This window comes from Herpailurus yagouaroundi, unplaced genomic scaffold, assembly GCF_014898765.1.
Source record: "Herpailurus yagouaroundi ecotype Mexico unplaced genomic scaffold, PumYag 28, whole genome shotgun sequence".
NCBI classification, from domain to species: domain Eukaryota; kingdom Metazoa; phylum Chordata; class Mammalia; order Carnivora; family Felidae; genus Herpailurus; species Herpailurus yagouaroundi.
Genome location: NW_024412376.1, coordinates 91,099,450 through 91,118,696, shown reverse-complemented (window position 1 = coordinate 91,118,696; position 19,247 = coordinate 91,099,450). Strand labels below are relative to the sequence as shown.

General features: G+C 32.6%; 1 protein-coding gene across 1 annotated transcript in view; it reads left to right on the top strand.

Moving 5' to 3' along the window:
* GRID2 (glutamate ionotropic receptor delta type subunit 2) overlaps nt 1-19,247 on the top strand; it is a 1,464,148-nt gene that overhangs the window by 287,519 nt on the left and 1,157,382 nt on the right. The window contains exon 2 of the mRNA XM_040478406.1: nt 6,693-6,848. Within this exon, the coding sequence (XP_040334340.1) occupies nt 6,693-6,848 (156 nt within the window). The remainder of the gene's footprint in view (nt 1-6,692; nt 6,849-19,247) is intronic.

Here is a 19,247-nt window from a genome sequence, read left to right as displayed (position 1 = left end):
ATATACACATGCACACACACACACACACACACACACACACACACACTACCTTCATTGTAACAGTATCCCACTGAAATAGTAGCCTATATGCTCAAGTAAAGATGCCAGATGGTATAGAAAATGTTTATTTCATTTGGTCACAATTCTGGTAATTTTTCTTGTTGTTGAATAGAATGTTTGACCTTGTTTCTTCCAACTGAGAGCAATGTAAGTGGAGGGTGAAAAAAAGGAGAAATCTGTTTTTTGAGGTATTTATAATGTCTTTGATTATTTGTGCTCCTTTTGAAATGTATGTACAGTCTCCACTGACCTATTGGGGATACCATTAGTAGATGTAAGCAAAGTTAAAGATATTTTTTTTTAAATGTCTATTTATTTATTGAGAGAGAGGGAAAACCCATGCGTGTGAGTGGGGGAAGGGAGGTAGAGGGAGAGAGATAACCCCAAGCAGACTCTGTGCTACCAGGACAGAGCCCAATGCAGGGCTGGATCCCACAACCCTGGGATCATGACCTGAGCTGAAATCAAGAGTAAGACACTTAACCAACTGAACCACCCAGATGTCCCTAAAGATCTCTTATATGGATATCTGCACAACATACAACTATGTGTATGCAGAGTGTATTATTAGACTTAAAAAAAAAAAAACCTTACTTGTGAATAGTAGCATCTAAAATAGTGAAGATTTATGATGAATTCGTAATTCTGAATAGCTCTGCAGAACTGTAAATTCTACTGTGACCAATAAATTGTCCCAAAACAGAGAATTTTGCTTTTTATCTTTATTTAACTTCCTAAGTTAAATTGTTGATGCCTCTAGGGCAAATCCAATGCATTTTATGTAAAAATATTCCTATGTTCAAGTTTTGCTCTCATTCTTCAATTTTTAATACTTCAGGGCTTATAGTAAATGAATGTGATATGTTAATCACCAGATGTAATACTGGTAATTGAATGTACATATACAATTATATATACATACATATATTTGACATTGTATATATGTACATGTTAATACATACAGACATATATCTGACATTGTGTGTATGTATATGTTTTTCAGAAAGTAAATGCTTGAAATGAAATAAAAAAGCATGATATGGAAGAAATAGCTTCAAACTTGAAACCAGAAAAACTAAATTCCTGTTTTCATCCCATCTAACTTTTTGCTGTGTAATTTTGTTCAAATCACTTAAAATATTTTCACTACATTTTCTGAAGAAGTGGAATTTGTGTGTACCATCTCTAATTTTTTTTCAACTGTGCGTCTATGAAATCTCAGTGTGCACTTCTATGGTCATCTTATCAAGGCATCTTAATTTTGCTATGGTCAGATTCAACATGTAATAGATTTCAGCTGTTTTATCAGCAAATTATTTCTTAAGAAACAATGAAGCTTGACTTTGAAGATTATCTCTGTGTTGATTATTTAATGGGTGGATGGGTAGTTGCATGAATGTATGGAAAGAAAAAAAGAGAAGAGGAAAAAATGTACAAAGAGAGAAACCAAGAGAATCTATTCTGTTGCTTCAGAGAAAAATAAAAATTCATTTCATAAAGCAGCTTTGAAAAATTTATTCTTTTTTTAAACTACATAACATAAAGAATTTATATTTATTAGGCAAAATAAATAAGTGAAGATTTTAAACTTCATGATCGAAAAAAGAGGACCATCTCTGATTTTACTTGCAATTCTGATATTTTAGGCAATTATTTCATACATATTTTTTTATATACTACAGTTTTAAATCTAAATTGATCATGTAAGGATAATGGAGATACATTAATATTTGTTTTCAATTTTTAGAATCATTTATTTTAAACTTATTTGGTATGCTAGTTATATAAAATGTGATATATAAATCTTCCAATAATTCTACTGATTCTATAGAAAATTCCTTCAAGACATGTATCAAATCATTTCTCAATATTTTTTTTTCAACGTTTTTTATTTATTTTGGGACAGAGAGAGACAGAGCATGAACGGGGGAGGGGCAGAGAGAGAGGGAGACACAGAATCGGAAACAGGCTCCAGGCTCTGAGCCATCAGCCCAGAGCCTGACGCGGGGCTCGAACTCACGGACCGCGAGATTGTGACCTGGCTGAAGTCGGACGCTTAACCGACTGCGCCACCCAGGCGCCCCATCATTTCTCAATATTTTTGAGGAAATTCTGAGCTAGATGAAGATATTTTCTTTCCTCCATTATCAGCTAAACAATGTTTCCTCCACTTGCCTCATATAGGTATAAGGAAAAATAATTAAATATTTAAACTAAAAATATAAGTGTATGCTTAATACCTTGCTGAATAATTTGGATATTCTGGAGTCACAATAATGTCCATGAAAATAAATTCACATGCAAGTACATTAGCAAGACTACTTTTGTTTTGAATTAGAGTTAGTTGTAAGTCATATTTTTCTTCTGTCTTTGAATCTAAGTCTCTTATTTTACAATATTATGTCTAACTAAACATAAAGGAAGGTTAATATGTTACTGTTTCTTGAACATCTAATATATCCAGGTTCCCTTTTACATACTCAAAGTATACAAATAGTTTCTGTGACCCATGAAATTATATTTTGCTAATGAGACAAAACATATATACATCCATGATGGAGGCAACACCATGAATAAAGACATGAAGGTAAAAATACTTCTAAGCTTAATGTTTCTTAAGCATCTAATGTTTTTGAGAATTACTGAGCTGGTCAGATTAGTAACTTCTTATAAAGGTTTTATTACCAGGCATATTTGCAAATATGAATCTGTGTAAAATGATTTTATGGCATAACATACTGACTTGTACAGATCGCCCTTCACAACAAGTAAAAACAAATGATATCAGCATATTTTTAACATTATTATAAATGATTATTCTTTACTTTCTAAGATATAAGAAGACAAGTAAACACAATGTTTGTATTTAAAAACATGTATGTGTTCTTGCCCGTATATGTCATTCTTTTGTATAAGGATCAGTAAAGCCCTTTTCCCCCTCAAAGAAGGAACATACCATAATTAATCCCTAAGAATGGAAATGACTGATTACAAATTTTAGGAGGTGTTCATAGTCTGCTTTATTGCTTGGTTGTTCTTCCTTCCAGTTTGACCAATGTGAAGTTGCTCAAACTGTGTGTATGTGCATGCGTGTGTAAGTAGTGGAAGAATTATTTCATCTTGACAATAAGTTGAATATTCTTTTTACCTCAAGGTTGTAAATTAAAACTGACAATGAAAAAAAAAAGACTAATAGAAGTTGCTGGGGAAAAACTAGATGCTGGGTCGTCATGATAACAGTATAGTTATGAATGTTGCATTCAAGGAACTTTAAATTTTTTTAAATAAGTAAATCTAAGATGTTTGAGATTGGATTACACTGATAATGTGTGTGTTTTGATACAAAGGTTAAAGACATGGAATTGCTGTACTCTTGCAAGTGCATGAAATAAATAAGAACCTTCTTTCATGAGATTCTACATGTGGAACTCCCTGGGCTGTTTTCAGAATACTTGTGTTTAATACAAAATGCTGCATGTACTCTTTGGTAAAAAGATGAGATTTTATAGCTGAAGAAAAAGAGTAAATAAATAACTGGATTTGAAATGTTGCTAGGATTTCCTGTTCTTTGGTTATGCTGTGTGCAGTAAGATGAAACGTTTCTTCTGTGTACTTTTTGCTGTTTGCAGAAAGATGAACTGCTTGTTTTATGCATTTCCTTTCAGTGTATCTTAATTCAGCACGGAATTGACTAATTTGCTATCATTTCTGTGGGTTTCTGCCATTTATTAAGCCAGGCTTAATATTTAAGGCAGTCTTCAGTGTTCTGTCAGATAACAGTAAAATGCTCCTATTAAAATGTGTTACCAATACTTGGCAGAAGTCAGTAGTATTACCCATTTTAAAACAAGGTTGATTAGAAACTCTTCTTTTAAAAGACCCATTTAGAATCCATGACAAGGTGAAGTGTCTTTATATAAACATACATCACTTGTTTGTGAGTAGCCATTTAGACTATCTGCTTTAAAATGAATTGGATATTTCAGCTCCAATTATATAGTACATTTATATCACACTTTCTAACAAACTGGTAAAGAAATTTGTGTATCTGAGTCTGATCATATTAAATTTTCAATGTGATGATTAATCTAGATTCTCATAACAATTATCATAGATTAAAATGAGTCTTCTGAATGATGTTTAAAATCAGCAAGATCAAACATTTATTGCCTAAATAATTTCACAGAAATAATTTCTAGGGTAGATTTCAATCTGATTCAGAAATTATAGGCTAGGTCAAAGGCTAACATCTATAATATTTATTATGCTTGATTATATTAATAAAATATTAATATTCTGGGTAATATATATATATTATATATAATTAGTGAGTACTTTATGTATCAATTAAAAAATTCTTCATTCTTTCTCATACTCTTAGCATGCATTTAGAATATATTTTAGGAGGTAGAAAGCAAGGGTTTGAAGAGGCTGATAAAAGTTAGTACAATCCATGCAAATGTAAAAGAGCAGTGACAAGAGAAAGCTAGGTTCACACAAAAAGCCTGTTAGACACTCTGCATTCTCTGGTGAAAATTAATAATTTTTACCCCATCATGAGGCCACTTAAGGTGAAGACAGCAAAAGTAACCTGCCACATTTGTCAGAAATGGACATAGTTTCAGACTTGCTTTATCATGTATTGAGTCTAATAATGCATGTTTAATATCATGATCTGTCTTTTACTAGAAGGTTTTTGGGCTTTAGTCACAAATGCATAAAATCAACAGGAGTAGCTGATGTAAAATGTCTGTTTCTGTATGTTTCTATATATACATATGTGTGTATGTGTGTATGTATATAAACATGTATATGCATGTTTGTGTCCTTATAGTCTGTGTTTATCTCTCTGTATGTGTGTATATAAAACCCATATTGTGTTTACATATGGGAGAAAGACATTTTAATATACATAATTTTATTGATGTATTTACATACTACAAGAAATATTATTTGGATATGTATGTGGATATGTATGTGTAGTCATTCCTTTATCATGTTATTGATCCTGAGGTGTATGTTTTTTTTTTTTTTTTCCAGGGGGAAATTCATTTAGTTCACTCAAAAAGGCAAAAAATACATTGGCCCAATAATTTCAAAATAAACAATTTAAAAATGTGCTCCTAGCACTAACAGGATCACAATGAATAAAAATAAAAGATGCATAGCCAGATGGGAAAGAATCTCCCAGATTTGTAGTAAGGTCAGGATCCTCATAAAAATACTTTTATTTCTTACGGGTATAATCCTAAAAGGCAGTATCCCATGGTGACTTAGAGCAAAGACATTGGAGTCAAGCAGTCAAGGACTCTACTCTGGCCCTTATTCCTTTGGCGTATTCCTTGCACTGAAACTTAATTTTCATAACTCTATGTGTGTGTGACAGTATACATACCACATAATTATTTTAAGGATTAAATGAGATTCTGTAATATAGAAAAATATTAATAGAAAATGTTAAGCACTGTTTGGATTACAGTAATTAAAAATAAAATGGGAGCACCTCGGTGGCTCAGTCAGTTGATTAAAAAAGTCAGTCAGACTTTGGCTCAGTTAATGATCTTGCCATTCATGAGTCCCAGCCCCCAATTGGGACTCTCTGCTGTCAGCACAGAGCCTGCTTCCAAGCCTCTGTCCCCTCTCTCTATCCCTTCCCCACTCACACTTGCAAGCTCTTTCTCTCTCTCAAAAAATAAACATAAATTAAAAATAATTTAAAATTAAAATTAAAACCTAGTGTTTAGTGAAAATTTACCATTCAGTTAGCACAATTTATTTACATTTTACATGGGTAATCTCATTTAATGCAGTTAATAACCCTTACAGATAGGTATTGTCATTAGATTTTACAGATGATGATTATGGGTTTTAAAATTTGAATCCCTTGTTCAGGGTCATATGCTTAACAAATGACAGTCAGAATTTGAAATCAGTTTACTTCTAGAACTGGTGTGTTTAGCCAATTCCCTGTTGACAGTCAATCAAGTTAGCCACAATTCTTATCATCATTATTATTGTATTTATGTGAAAAAGGCTATAATTATCCATTAGGATTTATGTTAGTTCTTAGGAAGTATTTCTCAAATTGTCTCTGCTCAGAGATTTGTACTTGTCTAATGTTACTGAATTCATGTTGTAACAGATACTAATATCTTTATTCAAAATAAAAAAAAAGAAAAAGAAAAATGAAAAATAAATTAAGATCACAATAGAAGTTTGATTCCCGTATGCTTGTGTGAATGGCTCTCAGAAAGTTTCCTGATTTTATCTCCTATTGTTCAGAAAAATATTCTTAAAGCTATGAATTCCTAAAGATACCATGATATGAGACATCTAATGTATCAGCCACTTTGTCCTGCAAAACTTTTGGGACTTCTTATATTGTCTCACCAAAGCTTTGCCTGAAATAACACTTTGATGTGCTATTCATAATTTCCATTTGGAAGAAGTAACTACATATTCCTGCTTAGCTACCATACTGCTTCCAGTATAGTGTACTTCAGTAATAAATAAAATGCATGCTTTAAGTGAAGGTATACATTTTTTCAAATATATAAGTCCCTGGCATATTTACAGACAGCATGACAGAATATTCATGTTGTTGTTTAATGACCACACTCACTTCTTTGTAGGAGCAATTTTTGATGAATCTGCCAAAAAGGATGATGAGGTGTTTCGCACAGCGGTTGGTGACCTCAACCAGAATGAAGAGATCTTACAGACTGAGAAAATCACATTTTCAGTGACATTTGTCGATGGCAACAACCCTTTTCAAGCAGTTCAAGAAGGTAAGGCCTATCAGCAGTCCAGTTTTTATTTTGTTTGTTTTTTGGTTCAATTCAGATGGCAACTAGATTTATTTACAAATCAACATGGATGTCATTTTTGCATCTTTGCTGCATTGCTTTTCTTTGAGGGTGCTGTTTTGTAGATATCAAGACTGAATTCCACTTCTGAAAGGACAGAGTATGGAAAGTTTTTGTTTAGTTGAAGTATATGTGAAAATGCATATAAATATTTTCAGTAAAAGCTTTACAGCATTTTATGATTTCAGTGTAAAGTAAACATTACTTAAAAGTATGACTTTCTATCCAAAGTTTTAGTTTTGACTTTTTTGAGATAATGGCCACCTTGAGTGTTGTTACAGCATAGAATGACATTTCAGGTGTATTCATGACAAATGCATTGGCGGAAAGAAAACTGACTGGTAGGCACTAAATACAAATCAAAGGCTTCGCTTTGGGATCCTAACATATACATTTTTTACTCTCTATAGTGTGCCAAATATTAAATCATTTGTCTCCATTCTTTCTGTATACTTGGGTGAATTAAATTTTTTCATAGGGACAAATCATACAAATACAAATTATTTTTATTATACTGGGATGATCATTTGTATGAATGAAGGTTTTGATCGAAAGGTATCTAAGAGTAATAGAATTTTATTTTTGATGCTGTTATTCTAATGAAATAGCCTCTTGATTGGCAAAGCATTACTTGTTCATGAAACTATTTGTTGCTGACCTAGTTTACATTTTATTGTGATAATATAATTAGACTAAAGATACCAATGCAAAATTTAATCAAATGAAGCACTTGTTTCATTAAGAAACTTAAAGAGGATTTGACAGAAGTAAAGATGGACAGAATATTAAAAGTGGTAGAGTTTGACAAGAAACTTTTTAAAGACAAATATTGAAAGGGTAAGGAAAATAAATATAAGTATTTTCAAAAAATTGTCATTTTCCTCTAACGTTGCATCTACATGATGTTCAGTTTCCTTCTTAATAATTTGATGGAGTGAAGAAAATATTTTAATGAAATGAACAGAAGTGTTTTACTAAAATATTATTTTGCAAAGAATATGATGCTTATAATAATATGGTATTTTAATGTTTAGTAAGTAAGTGTCAATTTAAAAAGATTAATGAAAACATCTAGTCATTTATATTTTAAAATGAGAATTCTGGGAATTTGGTGCCAACAAAAATGGATGTGCTGATAAATTTTCTATTGAAACATGTAAAAACTAATATTACAATTCATAAAGCAGTAAGTAAAATAATAAAGCAGAATATGCGGAAAATCCAATAATGAAAAAGAGTATTATTCATTCAACTATTAGTTTTAGTGACTGGAATGAGGGTAGATAAAAAATGAGGACTTATTTATTTTTTTATCTGTCTTCTGATTACATATTAATAATTGTAAATTAACTTTGAAGACAGGCTAATGTATCAATTATCAATTCGTTTTAAAAAAAGCACTTTGAAAAGTGTGGAGATAAAGATACAAAGACAACACAGTGGTAGAAGAGAATTACAAAGTGTGAATAAATATGTCCCTCACACCTTTTTTAGAGACTCCAATTTGAAAAGCAAAGACAATTTTTTAAAATACCACAGTGAATCTGTTCACATATTACATTGTGTAGCCGCTCTGCTGCCAGCTCAGTTCTGGAAGCAGAAACATCCCTCAAAAGAACTACTGTGACATGACGAATTTGTGATACTGAAAGCAAATTGAGAATGGAAATAAGTTTTAAGTTTTGGAGACAGAGACCACTAGATATTTGTCAAGAAAGAAGAAAGAGGTTGACAGTTTGCCTGATGTTTTCTGATGGTAACAGGATGTTCTGGACCAGTTATTTTGATCGTCTGCTCTGTGTAATGAACTTGAAATAAGTTCTAGGAAGCTTTGGAGTTAATTTGCTTCCCCATTCAATATCAAGAAAGATCTTGGCTAATTTTACAAATAAAAATAATTCTTTCTAGAGCTCTTTCCATAATTTATTAGTTTGAAAAAAGGAGGAAAATATTCAACTGAAAGAGAACAAGAAATAATCAAAGGGGTATTTTCTCAAATGTTTTGAGCAAGTGATTTAGGATAAAACCTCAATTGTGCCATTAAGGATGTCCAGTTTTTCTATGATCATATATTTGCTGTGATGCCATTAAAATATATAACATAAAGGGTCTTAAATTAGTTTATTTGTTTTTTTAAATTCCAAGAAAGGATAACAGATTCAATGATATAAGTATTACTGACTGTTTATACATGAAGTTTTTAGAAGTTCATCAGGAAACAAATCTGAAATGCTCATTTTATTTTAGTGTGAGAATTTCCTCCAACCAGATGCATTTAAGAGATGATCTTTATTTTTACAAATTTAATTTTTTTCTTTATCTTTCTTCTATAAGCATTTAATGAGAGAAAGATTTAAAGATAAACAGCCTGTTAACACATAAACAGAATTACAATATTGATACCATTATAATGCTTCTTTGTAGCTCTGGTTAGAGTAAATTTTTGCATAGTAATAATTATTTTTAATAATAAATATTTAATGGTTGTTTTTACAGTGAGTTCCCAAATGACAATGTCTTGGTTGTAACACAGGATCAATATTTCTTTCTCTGGAGATCAATGATTATATTGATTATCTTTATCATTATCCTGTAACAATCTCAGCACTTGTAGATAAATGAACAGTAGAAAAAAAATTCCTGTTTTTAGAAAAATAATCTGGAATCAAACAACCTATTTTAATAATTCTTTTTCCTTTTTTTGAATATATTTATTGATAATATTTTGAATATATTTTCAATATATTTGTTGATAAGCTATTATTCATCTTTTGTCTGTTGAGTCATGGGATGTTTACTAGGGGCAAAGAATTTTCCACACCTTAACTCAGGATTATTTTTATCATTTTTTGGGTGTGGAATAGGTAGGCTTATTGGTAGCTGGGGTAAAGCTTATTCTCTAAAGAAGATACACAAAAGAAAAAAACTGTATGGTGTATTTTTGAAAACCTCAAAAATTATAGAGGTGGAAAATGGTATACACCTAGTTGAATGTTTTTCCTTAATATATGAAGTAATTGAGAGTAGTGTGTTCAAGTAATTCTCCTACATACTGCAGGTGTGTAGCAAGAGACTAAACCAAGACCTTCTGACCACTAGCCTAATATTTTCCTTGCTATATCTGTTAACCACATGTACGTGAGAGAGAGCACACAATGCGTTATAAGACTTCACTAAGTATTTTGGAAAATATAAAGTTCTGGCAGATTTATATGTTTTGATACATACTATTAATGTTCATAGGTTTCAGATAGCACGGAATAGTAAAAATCTTCCAATCTAGTTGAACAATACCAGCTGATTCTATAAATCACTCTTGTTCTTTCATCCTTGGTCTTCTCATCTATAAATAATGAAAAATCAAACATAAATGATGTATTTTTTAAGATTAGTTTATTCTCTATGGATGAAATGTTTCATGACTCTTTAGAACACATTTCCAGATTTAGAAATTTAGGATTCTAGAAATGATAATTATTTAGTTTCTCTTTAGAGATGCTGCACATTGCTGAAATTGCCCCCTAGTTTTTTTCTATGGCTTACTTCAAAATAAATTAAATATCTCAGCCAACTATTCACTGTGACCCAAGGAACTCATTGCTATCACCAGAATCCAGAAAGGGTCTTTTGCAGATTCAATTGACCTGGATCAGTGCAGCTGTTGCTAGATTACTTTCCTTACTCCTCTCTTATAGATTGTTTCCTTTCTGTCATCTATAAACTGGATAAAACATAGATACACAACGGTGTGGTGTGAAAGACACTGCTTTTCTCTACCGAAAGCAATAGCAATTATTTGTATTGTTGTCTTCTAGTTGAGACCAACACCACTTTGCTCCAAGAAAGATCAGGACTTATAAGAAAACAAGGCCAGGAGAAAGTAAAGGGAATGCATTTGTAAAAATGTTCACATAGGAAGTTGAAATGTAGACGTAAAAATTCATGCATAATTCTTGCATCCATTGGATGTATCAGCAAGAATATAAAGGACCATGTGTTGGTATTGAATGGCAAGATTCAGTTAAAAACTTTTGAAATATTTGCTCTTATTAGAAAAACACCTAAAAATGAAATATATAGTGAAAAGAGTTTAAGGGCAGAATTATGCTTTAGAATCACAGATGATTCTATTTGAAAGAAAAGGAGGGACATATCATAATTATTCTTCCGTATGCTTTATTGTAAACCATTATAAATAATATAGTTATAAAAGCTGTTTTTCATATAAAAATCAGTAATAGTTAAGATTGCTCGTCATCTAAGTCTCAGTCTGGTCCACCTTCGACTTACTCCTTTGTATACCCAACATGAATATTGATTGCTCCAAAAAAAAGTCTCTCATAAAAAGTAGACATCTTATTTTAATACAGTAATGATTTCAGTTAAATTTGCTTCATACATCTTCCAAAATAAAATTATTTTAAGTGTAAAACAATGTGGTGCTTTTATTTATAGTTTATGAAATTAGACTTATTTCTTTACAGTTATATGTAAGAGACACATGCATCTGTATCGTGTGTAAAAGGGAAAACAGGAGAGCAGTAGAAGCAAAAACAGTGTAAGGAAATCTAACTAGGAAAATGTGCTTCTCCAGAAAATATCACCATTCACTGTGAATATTTCTGGTGCCATAGGCTAAATCTGGGTAGTCTTGTTCAAAGAGTACGTAAATGTAAAAGAATGATTTATATGGCTGTTCTATTTGATGCTTTATTCCAAGGCTTAGTCTCATAATTTATATTCCTCTCAGCTTTAATAGGACATCTTTACTGTGATAAAAAAAAAATCTGCTAATTTGGAAATGTTTAGATTGGATTCTGCAACTTTCCTAGTATAAGTCTGCAGTGTGTATGTCTTGTCAGCCTGTGTTTTCGTGGACCAATTTTGACAGCTTCAATTCCAGCTTATTTTCTGAATTACGTGACAATAAAGTGAACTTGAGAATTGATAGATCCAGGGGGCCAAGAAATAAAACCTGAACGTCATGTAGGTATAATTTTGCTCATTCATTTTTCCATTCCTCCTTTCCTACCTACATCAAGGCAAGTGCTGTGCTTTGAATCCCAGTCTCTAGGTCCAGTGCTCAGTGTAACTGGTGCCCAGCCATTTGTGCAAAGAGTTGAAAGGAAGAGGTGATGGAACTCACTGGCCATTTCCAGATACCCACATAGCAGAAGGGATACTGGATATCCATTCAGTGGCTGTCTGGACCGTCTTCTTACCTCCTTGAGTCTGGGATATTTAGCAATCTGCTGCCAGGTCTAGGATCACTTTCCTTTCTACCTGCCACATTCTAAGGACCGGTCAAAAAGATCTGGAATCAGAATCTTCCTATCATGTGGTCTTTAGTACCCATCATCAGTGTGGTATTAAAGTATAAACAATTCTATATACATTAGGGATAATACCAGCATACATTCTTTTAAGCATCTCACACAAACCCTTTCCAATGAAGAATTGCCCATCAAGAAGAATTAAATTAAGATATGTTTGGAATCTAATTTTGAGAGTACTCAGTCAAATCAATCTATCCAAGTGCTTTATAATGCCTAGTACTCTTCCAAGATTTGGCCAGCCACAATAGGAGATTACAAAGGAAATAGAGGACTTAGCGTTATGATCATAGGAAGTTTTAAAAATGTACTTGGGAAGGGCTGTGGACTTTTAGAGCATGAACAGTCATTATGCCTTCTGCTTGTAATGTGGGTTTTAAATTATTTAATAGTAAAAAGGAACAAGGCGTTATACCTTTTTGAAAATATTATTTTTCAGAAAAGAGAGGAAATACCTTTCTTAAGGAAATTCATTATTTTTAATTAATATTAAAGAAGATATAAATTATATGGATTAATCTTTGTTTTCCGTGATTTATTGCTCTTCTCCTATATTAGTAAGCCTTTCCCTTATCTCATTCAATATCATGCTCATAAAGTAACAGGTCTCTAATACTGTGGATAGACTGAAGTTCAGATGTTTATAGACCTCTATATCATAATTTTGTAGCCTTTTTGCTTTGAGGTCTTTTACCTTCATATCTACAAATGTGTACTCTTGTGTAAGTTGCCTCATAAAATATAATATTTTAGCAGTCTGTGCTGCTCTGAACTTGTTTCATTTAGAAGAATCTTCAACTTTTTATAAAAGCTGTGTTTAGCACAAGTATAGATTTATTCTTTGATCATTGGCTCACTGTTCTTTCTTCCTACCAAATATTTTTCACATAATAATAACAGACCTCTTCTTTCTCTTTCAGTCTTTGTAGATAATAGTGCATGATTGTAGCAGCATAATTCAGTTTTTCCTTGGTCTTTTATGATACTGATTTGATAAAAGATTCACCTCTATGTCTTAAAGTAACTCTGAATATATGGTTTATTAGAGTAAAAGCCACACTTACCTACATCCTATAGTTGTTATGAGAGTCCATTGTGTAGTCATAAAAATAGTTTAAGTTCACATTTAAGATGACTTTACACTCTCAACAATAGCCAAATTATGGAAAGAGCCTAAATGTCCATCAACTGATGAATGGATAAAGAAATTGTGGTTTATATACACTATGGAATACTACGTGGCAATGAGAAAAAATGAAATATGGCCTTTTGTAGCAACGTGGATGGAACTGGAGGGTGTGATGCTAAGTGAAATAAGCCATACGGAGAAAGACAGATACCATATGGTTTCACTCTTATGTGGATCCTGAGAAACTTAACAGGAACCCATGGGGGAGGGGAAGGAAAAAAAAAAAAAAAGAGGTTAGAGTGGGAGAGAGCCAAAGCATAAGAGACTGTTGAGAACTGAGAGCAAACTGAGGGTTGATGGGGGGTGGGAGGGAGGAGAGGGTGGGTGATGGGTATTGAGGAGGGCACCTTTTGGGATGAGCACTGGGTGTTGTATGGAAACCAATTTGACAATAAATTTCATATATATATTAAAAAAAACATTTTAAAAGAAAAAAAAAATAAGATGACTTTACTGTATTCAGATTTTTAAAAATATTAACAGTATTTTTGATATCAAAGTTTCAAATGATCTAGTCTATTTGCTTAATTCTAGAACAAAAAATAACCTTTTAATTATTTTAATATTTGACACCCATTTTTGCATGTCCTTGGCCAGTGTTGCATGAGGTTTATGGGAATTGTACTATGTGTAGTTTTTTAGTACCCCTGCAGTATTTTGTTGAACTTCCTTGTAATTTTCAAAAGAATTATCATTGAAACACCCTTTTTAAAAGGAACACACACAAAGCCAATGTACACTAAGGAATTGAATATTCCAGGAAGAGAAAAGAATGAAGTAGCAAGTACTTTTGGGGTTCCTATAAGCATTCAGCCTTGAGCTATTAAAAAGGCTGTGCTCTCCCTTGGCTGCACTGTATAGTCTTATATGGTTATATTGACCTTTTTATTTATTCTTTAATCATGTATTAGGCCCTAAACTATATGTGCTTCTCTTCCTTTTGCACGGCCACTATAGTACTCTTTTTAAACTCCTCATTTAACCCCCTTTGAATCCTTTATTCTCAATATTGTACTGGATACACTCAGTATATCTGCATTTCACTGAGTATATGTCTTAAATTTAATGCCATTTATTCTGCTTGGGAAACAAAATTAAGTGCATGGGTCATGGAATCAAATAAACCTGCCTTGATATGAATTCTGCTCCATTTCTTACCATCTTTGGGATCTTAAGCACACCTAATGTCTCTGAGCCTCAGTTTCTTCATTTGTGGAAGAGGGCTAAATACATACTCCATGGGATTATGATGATTATTTGATTATTATAAGATGATTTTATGGGGTTGTAATTATGGTATGTGGGTTTCTCCAGTAATCCACATGCATATTAAAAACATTGGAGTACATGATGATTTAGTGTCATTGCATGTGTCCATCAGCAAATTTCTATTGCTCTGTGACCTTACCTTCAATACACATCCTCTACCGAATGTATTAGTGGTTCCCATGGATACCACTGATCATAGTAGGCTTATTATCTGCCTAGTCAGCATCTTTTTTTTTATTTTTTCCAACTGAGTTTTTACTTATCAAGATCCTGAATTCTGGGGTTGTAAAAATATAGAAATTGAATGCTTCTGCTTTTTTTCTTTCTTCCTGGGCTAGTTCTGCTAGTCAGCAAAGGAAGCTGAGAATTATATTTGTAGTGTAATTTATTTGGCAAATAGTAGTGATGTTGCAACATGTGTACTTAGGGTTGGGAGGATTTAAAATACCTTGTTACCATTTCTGGGAAGTAAAGAAAGCCTGTGGAGACCAAATTAAAGCTTTCGGATGATTTGTGTGGGCTTAATACAATCAGTGAAGTAAATAAGGCACTGAGTCATAACTAAATAGGATTCAGTGGTAGAAAGGCATAATGTTGTAGAAGAGCAATATATGTGAAAGTCGGATATAGAAATGAATTCAAGGAAAGCTTTATGCTTTGAGAGATGCATCATCTCTGGTGTTTTGAGTTTATTTTTGAAATTATTGTTTAAAAGGTTATCTTTCTACATTCTACACATTTTCATTTCAGCTATACATGGGCAAATATTAACTGTAAAAAGCTGAATATTGGTTTCTTTGAATTCTTAGTACTATTCTTCTTCAATAACACATGGTATGTTATTTTCTCAGGAATTCATGCATCATTTCAAAACATATTTGCTTTTTGGTCTTTGGTAGACTAATACAATATGATGGTAAGATTGGCTAAACTCATTTTGTAAGATAAATTTTCAAACATAGAAAAGACTTAAAACATAGAAAACATTAAAATGGTTTATAATGTCTATTATAAATGAGAAATATGTTCCAAAGTGGAAAATAAATATTTTCTTATGTTATTTTTTGGGGTAAAAAAGTTATGCTAATTGAAGTTAGAAACAATACTGTTACAGAGACTATTTTTAATAGAATGACTTTAAATATTCAATAATAATTTTTGTACTTTACTTTTGAATTAGCACTTACAAAAGTTAAACAATAGTTTGATATAGTCCTGAATGCTTATTCATATTATTATAACTGAGCAAATGTAGAGGTCTTAGGTGTTAGAAAGTAACTAGGGGATTAAAAACAAAAAGACACATTCTTACTGGTCAAAGAATAAGGAACTGTCATATCAGCTTCATTTTACCTGCTTCCAAATCTTGTTTTCATTCTGTTACATCGATTTGTCAATAACTTTTATTGTATGGAGTTAGCAATTTAATCTTTGTATTGTTTTGAATTTCATATATACATTTGAAATAATATATATAAATGACATATATAGTATATATCATAAATTTACCAGTCACTCTTTTGATCATTCTTTCAGTGTTGATTCATGTTTTTCAAAGGGTAATTTTTTATTTTTTTTTAATTTTAAAGTTTTATATACTATGTTTGTTAAAATAGGACAGGGAAGGTTTGATGTCAGGCCTCCATCATTCTTTATACAAAGTTCAGGCCAGGACTCCATGAGAGCAAAGAATGAATCACCAGTTTATACTTCCTTTCTTTGGAAATTGGTTAAAGTTTAATATGAGAAGGGTTGACCAACTGGCAGGAAATTATGAATCACCAAGAACAATTTGTTGTTCTTTCAAAAATCAAAATCATAATTGTTCACTCATGTGTAAGATACTTAATGCACTGACTGTGTACTAGATTAGAAGTTTATACAAGCAAATGAGACAAATTTAACTGAACCATCCAAAGAATTAAAATCTAATAGGAAAGATATAAAAAAAGAAGTAAGCAAGCAAATAGTTCCTCCCCCCCCCCCCCCGCCCCAGTGGAAAATAGTGCTGTCTATAAGATGTAGGGTTTGTGTTTCTGTGTGTGTGTGTATATGTGTGTGTGCATGCGTGCACCTGAGTGATTTAAAATCAGGAGTTTATTTTTGATAAATAATGGAAGATACAAAAAGTTACATTTATGTCAAGATTTGAGGTTGCAAAGTAGCCAACAATGCCAAGAGTAAATAGCATTCCATCCTACTGCATATGGGAAAACCATTTGGAGGCATGGGCTTGCTGTGTTTGGGGGGTTATTATTTTTGAATTCTCAAGTTTTTAATCTGTTGCTTCACAAATGTTTATTTCCATCCTCAAAGTCATTACTACTCATGTACTACAAAGTACTACTCATGAGGTTTTTTTTTGTTTGTTTTTGTTTTTGTTTGTTTTTGTTTTTGTTTTTAAATCCAAATCTGCTTTAGTTTTTCCCTTTGGAGTATGTTCCCAAAGAAAGACTAGTGTATCCTGAAGTTTCACTGACATCCAAGTATGGAGATGTCATTCCTGGATCTTTCTTGGATTTGAAATTCACATTTCTGTAACTCTAATTTTGAATATAGTTATAGAAACATTTGGGTCTTTAATGTAAATATTAGTCTAAGGAAAATGAAATGAAATACAATGACACAAATCAAAGAAAGAATTTTACTTAATTTTTTAGCCTTTCGATACAGAGTAATGTAGAGAGATATATTAATATCTAAAACTTGGAAAGAATCATTTTGTGGCTTTTATGTTTGCTGTACATTCTGACAAAAGATCCTGCTTTGAAAAGTCCACTAATGAGAAGTAACATTTCCTTATAACTTACTATATCCCATGAACTGTAAAAGTGCTGCTTCTTTTTTTTCCCCTAATCTTTGTACTGCCTTGTAAACCGTAAAGTAGTTACTATTCTTACTAGCATTTGCAGATGAAGAAACTGAAGTGTTGCTAGATTAGGCAATGTATCGTACCTGAAGCCTTTAGAATAGTGCCTAGAACACTGGTTTCCATGTAAATCTTCTGTTTGGGAGTTTCAGGCATGTTGTCAGTGGGAGGGAGAATGAGGAGAAGGTATTCAGTTTGTCTCCTGTTTGAGATCATCTTGGGTTGGCTCTGTACCTTAAACAAAAAATCATGCTTTTTCTAAAGGCATTCTGCTCTGCATCACTCTCATTCAGAACCCCAGAAACTCCTCTCCTCTCTATCCTTTGGACCAGGACTTGTTACCACTTCACTGCTACTAGTTCTGAACTCTTATATTAGCCCTTATTTTCCTGCTACATCCCAACCACACCTGTGTCATTCACCCTTTCGAAAAGTAAACCCTTCTCAAATTACCCTATTTCAAGTGTGCTCTTTTTTCCTACTGGGATTTTAAGTATAATAATTATTAACCACTGCACTGTACTGCCTGTGTAGAAAAGTTAATCTTAGTTCATTCTTAATGATTAATGACCCGTGCAGTCTAATCAAGAAGTGCTATGATTTGTTGGATTGTGTTACTCAGACTTAGTACTATACATCATGTTACAAACCTAAAACTCTTCACACGACCTTTAACTACTGTCTTTTACAAGTTGAAATCTTCATGTCCATAGGTATTTTAATAGTTCAACAAAGGCCAATTTGATGTTAGGGATGTTCAGTATCAGTGTCCCTTCAGAAAAGCACTAGTCAGACCAGAATCAGGGCTGATCTCTGGATAGCCACCCCAGAGCATGGTTGATGACCACTCTTTAAGGAAACATGATTATTTACTTAAAATATTATGGCAAATGGAACCAACTTTATGGAAGTTACATATTTTAAAATGTCTCTGTTTGAAAATCCACTACTTTGTTTAAAGAAGTTGGTGAATGCTTACAAATTCTTGAATATCTTTCTCCATTTGCTGTGGAGAAATTTTCCCCTATACCTTTTATTTATTCTGTTCTTTGTAGGACTGCTTTACTGTGAAAACTACACTCCTTATTAAGTAGCTGGAGGGGCGGGGGGGAGGAAGCATATTTTATTGTTGGACAAATTGCACAGCCAAGATTTTTTGGTTATCTAGTAACTTTAAAGAGCAATAAAAGGAACATAACCAGTTACAGAACTGTTTTTGCATTTTATCTCTTTATTTCCTAGACCCATGGTTTAATATATAGGATTGGATAGCAAATGGTCAAATAGCAGGCAACAGAATAGGAGGAAAAGTAGAAGAGGCCCATAAAAGCAGGAGCTGCATTATAAGATCATTTATTTAAATTATTTTTAAAGTTTATTTATTTTTGAGAGAGAGAGAGAAAGAGCGAGCAAGAGCGGGGGGGGGGGGCAGAAAGAGAGGGAGACACAGAATCTGAAGCAGGCTCCAGGCTCTGAGCTGTCAGCACAGAGCCCAAGAGGGGCTTAAACTCATGAACTATGGGATCATGACCTGAGCCAAAGTTGGATGCTTAACCCACTGAGCCACCCAGGCACCCCCATAAGATCTTTTATTTCATTTATCTAATGTTATTCAGCATCCCAGTTCATGATAGTGAAGTAGAACTGGTGAATATAGAGGT